The sequence below is a fragment of the Musca vetustissima genome, unplaced genomic scaffold (genome assembly GCF_032173495.1).
Source record: "Musca vetustissima isolate MV318-11 ecotype Yass unplaced genomic scaffold, APGP_CSIRO_Mvet_v1 utg7804, whole genome shotgun sequence".
Lineage (NCBI taxonomy): Eukaryota > Metazoa > Arthropoda > Insecta > Diptera > Muscidae > Musca > Musca vetustissima.
Window position 1 is genome coordinate 183,822 of NW_026887929.1, and position 7,509 is coordinate 191,330.

General features: G+C 33.4%; 1 protein-coding gene across 1 annotated transcript; it reads left to right on the forward strand.

The window, feature by feature from the left end:
- The first annotated feature begins 406 nt into the window (after positions 1-406).
- On the forward strand, positions 407-4,227 carry LOC133335708 (sodium-dependent nutrient amino acid transporter 1). Its single transcript, XM_061544008.1, has 7 exons — positions 407-508; positions 573-855; positions 915-1,411; positions 1,523-1,626; positions 1,803-2,269; positions 3,732-4,003; positions 4,063-4,227. Exons 1-7 carry the CDS (start codon positions 407-409, stop codon positions 4,225-4,227), a joined length of 1,890 nt encoding a protein of 629 aa, XP_061399992.1.
- Positions 4,228-7,509: the final 3,282 nt, after the last annotated feature.

A 7,509-nucleotide genomic window follows, 5' to 3' on the forward strand; every position in this document is an offset into this window, starting at 1 on the left:
AAAGAAATTTCCAAAGGCAATACTGCCCTTTAGAGGGGTGGATTTTTAAAGAAATCTCCAAAGGCCATACTGCCCTCTAGAGGCGTGGATTTTTAAAGAAATTTCCAAAGGCCATACTGACATCTAGAGGCGTGGATTTTTAAAGAAATTTTCAAAGGCCCTCTAGAGGCGTGGATGCTTAAAGAGAATTCCTCAGACTACTGAGAAATGTTTTTCTGCAGAAAAAAATTCTCTGACCACTGAGGAATGTTTTTTCTATAGAAAAAAGATGACTTACTTTGCTTTAAAGATAGAAACCAATGGCAGACTATGTATAGAATAACTCCCTGTGGAATCTCCTTATACTCTACCCTCCTTCATTTTCTTCTCTCCTTGTAGCCACACACTGCCACTGGAAAATAAAAAAATGAATGCAGCCTATGACAAATTAACACAACAGCAGATAAATCTTCTGCAGGCGGAAGAGGGTACTTCCACCAAACAGAGTATCCTCTATAGCAAGGATAATGTAAGTATTTCAAAACGTTTTTCAAAATGTTGAAATAATTTCCGTTTTCCTCTTCACTTGCTAGGTCTCCATTTCGAATGTAACCAGCAGTGAATCCGGTTCGATACGTGACAAATGGGGCAATGAAATTGAATTTTTATTCTCGTGCATTGCCTTGTCGGTGGGACTGGGTAATGTTTGGCGTTTTCCCTTCATTGCCCTGGCCAATGGTGGGGGAGCTTTTGTTATTCCATATGTTATTGTACTGCTGCTGATTGGCCGACCGGTGTATTATATGGAAGTGATATTGGGCCAGTTCTCCAGTCGGGGATGTGTTAAGGCTTTCGGTATGGTGCCGTTGATGAAGGGTAAGTAAAAAATGTCAGGGCTTTCAGTAAAATATTGTGAATGATGAAATTATTTCCAGGCATCGCCTATGGCCAGGTATATTCCACCGCTGTGGCCACCACCTATTATGCCAGCATTATGGCTTTAACCATCAAATATTTAATTTCCTCCTTTGCCGAAATTTTACCCTGGACCTATTGCCGTTCAGAATGGGGTCCTGAATGTATTGCCACTTCTGAGATATTACCTCAAACGCCAAATGAAACCGTGAGCAAACATATTTCATCAGCTGAGTTATTTTTCACAAAATCCGTATTGCGGGAAGCCGAATCTTTGGATGATGGTTTAGGTGTGCCCAGCTGGGATTTAATACTCTGCCTAATGGCTGCATGGACCTTAATTGCCATCATATTAATCAAAGGTATACGCAGTTCGGGTAAAGCATCCTATTTCTTGGCCCTATTTCCATATGTGGTTATGTTTGTGCTGCTGTGGCGTGCCTTAACTCTGCCAGGGGCCTTAGATGGCATTGTGTACTTTTTAAAACCACAATGGGATCAACTCTTAAATCCACAAGTAGGTTAACAGACATACACACATACATCTGCATATGTGTGAGATGCAAATGTAATGTATGTGACCTCTTTTTTTCATTGCTTCTTCTTTCGTTCTCCATTTCCTTTCCAGGTTTGGTACAATGCCATAACCCAAATGTTCTTTTCCTTGGCCATATGTTTTGGTACTCTGGTCATGTATGCCTCCTTCAATAATTTTCGCAAAAATGTTTACAGGTAAGTTAGAGGAGCAAGAATAGTAGGCGAAGGAGGAGGTGCTGTGAAGGTGTATAATTTACTACCCTAAACCTCATAAATTGCTTCTTCTCCTCCTTCGTATTTTCTCTGTTTATGATGCCATAAAAATTGTTGCTGTTCTTTTTGTTGTTCTTATTATTGTTTTTCCATTCCAGAGATGTCATTATCATAACCAGTGTCGATTCAGTAACTTCCATACTGGCTGGCTGCATTATATTCGGCATTTTGGGTAATCTGGCCTACGAAACCAATAGTTCGGATATTTCCAAAGTGGTGAAGGGCGGTGCTGGCCTAGCATTCATTTCTTATCCCGAAGCCATTGCCAAATTTAAACATTTACCTCAGGTCTTTGCCGTGTTGTTCTTCCTGATGCTGTTGGTCTTGGGCATGGGCAGCAATGTCGGCATGGCTTCGTGTGTAATAACCGTGATAAAGGATCGTTTTGCCTTCCTGCCGCACTGGATGTTGGCCATTGCCATGGCGGTGGTCGGGTTTTTGTGTGGCATTATTTACATGACCCCTGGCGGGCAGTTCATATTGAATTTGGTGGATTTCTTTGGTTGTTCGTTTATTGCCCTGTTTTTGGCCATTGCGGAGCTGATGACAATTGCATGGATTTATGGTAAGTTTCCATAGTTGAATTTATTTAAATAAAAAACTTTGTGTGGAGAGTTATCAGCATGTAGACCATATCACTATGAAGATATTTTACAGTAAAATTCTCCATATGAGGAAATGTTGGAAATAAGTCTACAAAGATCAACAATATTGTATTAAAAGTCTCCACAGGAAGAATTTTCCACAAGAAAAATTCTCATTAGGAAGAACGGAACGAAAAAAATTACCAATCTATTGAATAAGAAAATTTTCAATTAAAAAATTTACCACATTATCGAAAAGTCTCTACATAAAAATTTTCTTTATTTTCTCTACAAAATTAGAAAATTATTAATTTTCAATATAAAGTCTCCAGACAAAAAATGTCATAAGAAAATACTTATATATAATCTCTATGGAGGAACTTTCTACAAAAAATGTCTCCACAGAAAATTTTCCCCAAAAACAAGAAGATTTCTCAATAGGGAGAAGACTTGGAGACTACACAGGAAAATTTTTCAAAAATCTCCAAAGTAAGACATTTCTATATAGAAAGTTATCTTTGTAGATCTTCCTTATGGAAATGTCTATTTTCTGTACTGATATCTCTCAATGAAATTTGTCTTCATAGGACGATTCTAGTATTAATCTCCACAGGATAATTTGGCACGAATATTTTTTCTTAAAAAAATTGTATTTCTAAATAAACAAAATCTCTAGGAAATAAGTCTTCATAAGATGAATTTAGTATAGATCTCCAGAGGATAATGTAAAATATTAATTGTGGAGACTTTTCTTATGTAAATGTCTATTGTCTTTACTGATATCTTTTCTCGCAGAGGATAATTTGGCAAAAGTCTCCACAGAAAAATATTTTTATATAAAAATATCTCTAAATATACAAAATCTCTATGAAATATGTGTCCATAATTTTCCAAAAATCTCCAAAGAAAGCCATTTTTATATAGAATGTTATCTGTGGAGACTATTTTACTGATATTTATTATCACAAGAATAATCTCTACACAAACAAAATATCTATGACAAATCTACATATACATACTTTTCTCCAAAGGAAAACATAAAAGCCTTTAATTCTCCACCAGTAGGTTTTTCTTTGGCTTAAGTTTGAAACGAAAACTCCAAAAAGTCTCCGCATGTCTCAAGAATGGACATATTTATAAGAAGAATACGAAAAATTTCCTTAGGAAAAATGAAAGGACAAATCTACTCTTCTATTGAACAAAAATCTCCAAAGGAAGATTTTCCTATGGAAGTCTCCATAGCAATATCTTTCAGCGGAAAATAACTTAAACTTCAAGAAAAGTACTTAGTGTGAAGGAAAATCTTCTTATATTTTGAATTTTTATTTGAAATTTCTCTACATAAATCCAATCTTCACATTCCCAGTAAAAAGTCTCCAAAATTTTTTGCACACACAAATTTAGAGTTGTATATTTTCATTTTCAATTTATTTTCTTTTCCAGGTGTCAAACGTTTGTGTCAGGACATTGAATTTATGTTGGGTGTTAAAACTGGCCTCTACTGGCGTATATGTTGGGCTCTCATCACTCCGGGCCTGATGTTTGCGGTATTGGTGTATACATTAATTACTTTGGAACCCTTGACCTATAATGGTGTTGGGTATCCTGTGAGTGTCTACAATATGGCTTGGATTTTGTGGGGCATTGGTGTGGCTCAGCTGCCATTATGGGCTCTGCATGCCATTTACAAGCAACAGGGTGACACTTTTAGGGAGGTGAGTAAGGGATTTTCTTTATAAAAATATAATTTTTAAATAAAAATAATTATTTTCAGAAATTCTACAACTCATTGAAACCCTGTCGCAATTGGGGTCCAGCCGACCCCAAACTCTATCAGGAATATTTACTTTACCGGAGAACATTACCCGAAATGGAAGCAGTACCAAATCCTCAATCAGAATCATTATGGTCCAGATTTTGTAATAATATTTTTCATTGAATTTAGTGCCAATTTTTTTTCTAAAATAATTTTTTAGTATTAAGACAACAACCCCATATTTACAAATGTCAGTTATAGTAGGTATTAGTGTTTTTAGTAAATTTTATATTATGTTTTACCGTTATTTTTACATCCTCAAAAAAAAATACTGCTTACATGTTTGTATCCTTGCAGCAAGGATACCAATTAATAAAAATAACTCTGTCATGTAATGTTCAAAAAACCCCGTTGTTGAATAACAATGGAATGCCGCCAATGTGCCAATATACATTAATTAGTAATTTTTTAGCATAAGAAATAAAATGTTATGAGAAGTTATTTAAATAAATAAAAAACAAGTGAAAAAATGTCAGTGTTGCTGACATATTCATATATACATCATACTCAAGATTTATTATTCATTGTATAATAGGTATATGTCTTATCAAAGAGTTGACCATCTGTGGAGAGTTACCAGAAGAGATTGTCCCATCTTCGGATTTATAAATATAAATAATATATCACTTGAAAAGTCGACGGCTTGACAAATAACTGATATTTTTTATATATTGGAAATTTTAACCCTTTCTGGGGGTTTCTTTGGAATTGTCTTAGAATGCCTTTATCAAAAATTACAAATTGCTCTATTAACACAAGGACAACATTTTGTCTTTATTATAGTATCGATAAAAGTTATTTTAAAACCTCATTAAAGGTTGTAATTTTTAAAGGTATATTTTTAAACAATTTTTAATATATAGCATATAATATTTATTAATTTCCGACCAAATATCGAAATAGCCAAAGTTCTCTACTTTCAACTGCTAACAATTTTATTTCGATACTCCAAGTATTTCAAAAATTATTGAACATTGAAGCACACCTTACATTTTTGGTTTTCGCCATTTCGATCTACTGCATCAATAGATGACGTCCCAGTCGCAAAAATGACATCGTAAGGGAAAATCAAGGTATTGGTAAAATTCAAATAAATTACGAATGCTTTGAGATATTTCGAAAAATCCAACTGTTATTTAAAATAGCAGGAGTTCTCTTTCGATGTATAATTTATCGTCAAATAACATAGAAAGCTCTCTAAAAATTCTTGACATTATTTTGTAGCACAATTTGCCTACTACACTGAGAATCAGTGAGTTCTATGCTGCTTATAACCGTTTGAATTTTCCAAATACCACATTCCGTTCAAAAGTATTCACATTTTATGAATGCCTTGGTTTATCGTAGCGACCTGATGATTTTGTGACTGGGCGCCATCTATTGATGCAGATTGAAATATCAAAAACGAAAAATTTAATGTTCCGGTATTTGTCGCATAACTTTTGAACTACTGGTGGTATTGTAATGAAATTTGTGTCATATGAAAGCTAAGAAGACTGGCTATTTTGAAATTTATTTGTATTTTAATAAATACGAACATTTTTATGTGAAAAATTGTTTTGAAATATAGATTTGTAAATTATCATTTTATACTAGATTTAAAAATTTAATTTGGGTCTCTATAATAAAGCAAAATATCTCCGCTTTAATATGACACCTTATTTGTGTTAATCGAGCAGTTGGTTACAAAGTTACAGACAGTGGAAGAAAATTATGAAGAAACCCCCTATACAAAAAAGGGGAAAGGTTAAGTTAAACTGGGTCGATAATATGATATCCTACATCACATTGGGTATACACAAGAGATGTTTCTACAAGAGAAGGTTTCGTGTAAATCGATAGTGTCTACTTTGTTAACATTTAGCAAAAAATAGTTAGAAACTTTCTTTGAACTTTCACATACATAATGCTAATTTTCTTTTATATATACACAAGTTTATATATATATATATATCCATATGGAATAAAACTACAGATTTCCCTCAATCCAATGGTTTAACATTTATGCAAATCGGTTAAGTTGTCGCTGAGTTATTTCCATTTGAATTGAACGATGTTCCAAATACACCCTACTGTTCGTTGCTGGGCGCCTATTACCTGAAAATGAGAAATCACACAAAAATGCATTTTTGAAAAAGGCAATTTTTTTCATTCATGCTGCTGGCTTGTAAAGGAAATTAATTGTAGCATACTTTTCGGTCAAACACAGTCTGTAGTAGCCGAAAGCGAAGAATTTAAGGTTCTGGTATTTTTCGCATAAATTTTGAACTACTGGTGGTAATGCACTGAAATTTGTGTCATATGAAAGCTAAGAAGACTGGCTATATCCATCTATTCATATTCTAACAAATATGAACCTTTCTAGATGACAAATTATTTTGAAGGTTACGTTTCAAAATTGTCCCTTTAACCTACTTTTAAAAATTAAATTAGGCATATCTATAGTAAAGAAAAATATACCCCCTTTAATATGACACCTTATTTGTGTTAATCGGGCTGTTGGTTACAAAGTTACAGCCAGTGGAAGACAATTATGAAGAAACCCCCATAAAGAAAGGGGAAAAATTAAACTGCAAAAATTAGTTGCTCTGTTAAATATCTTGGAACTTTCACATAATGCTAACATACGTCTCTGTATATTTTTGCATATGGAATAAAACTACAGAATTACCCCGATCCAATTGTATAACATTTATGCAAATCGGTAAAGTGGTCGCTGAGTTATTTGTATTTGAAGTCAATGATCTCACAAAATCGTTCTTCTAAAAAATGGACGAAACAAATTTTATTTCTCCATTTTTAAAAGGCCGATTTTGAGTGATTTTTCATTTTCAGGTACCAGGTACCCAGCACCGAACAGTAGGGTGTATTTCGGAACATAGCTGAATTCAAATACAAATAACTCAGCAACTACTTAACCAATTTTCATAAATTTTACACCAATGGTTCGAGGGAATTGTGTAGTTTTATTCCATGTCGACAATACATATATAAATTTATTTATTAAAGAGAAACATAGCATTACACGAATATTCAAATATATGTTAAAAAATATCGATTATTTTTTTTGTTAATTGTAAACAAGGCAGTACAGTGCTATAACTTTTTCTGTAAATTTGGCGGCACTGGCAAACAGTTGTCGCCAGCGCCACCTATTGAATGGATAGATCCAAAAATCGATTCGATGCAAAATTTAAACCTCATTTATTTTTCCTATAACTTTTGACCTATTGTAAATATTTTAATGAATTTGATGTCATATGAAAGCTACAATTTCATACTTTCTTGGAAAGTAATACAATTTTATTTATTTTTTTAATTTTTAAAAATTTTCAGTAAAAAATGTTGTATTAAAGTTTTCTAAAATTTACCACGGCAATATCAAGAGATTGTCTTCTTCTGTTT

What these genes read in the sequence shown, in the direction of transcription:
- LOC133335708 (XM_061544008.1), top strand. Translation starts at nt 407, where the DNA reads ATGAATGCAGCCTATGACAAATTAACACAACAGCAGATAAATCTTCTG. An exon ending in TATGGTGCCGTTGATGAAGG is followed by an intron (nt 856 to 914) that starts GTAAGTAAAAAA and finishes AATTATTTCCAG; the next exon opens with GCATCGCCTATGGCCAGGTA. An exon ending in TTTCGCAAAAATGTTTACAG is followed by an intron (nt 1,627 to 1,802) that starts GTAAGTTAGAGG and finishes TTTCCATTCCAG; the next exon opens with AGATGTCATTATCATAACCA.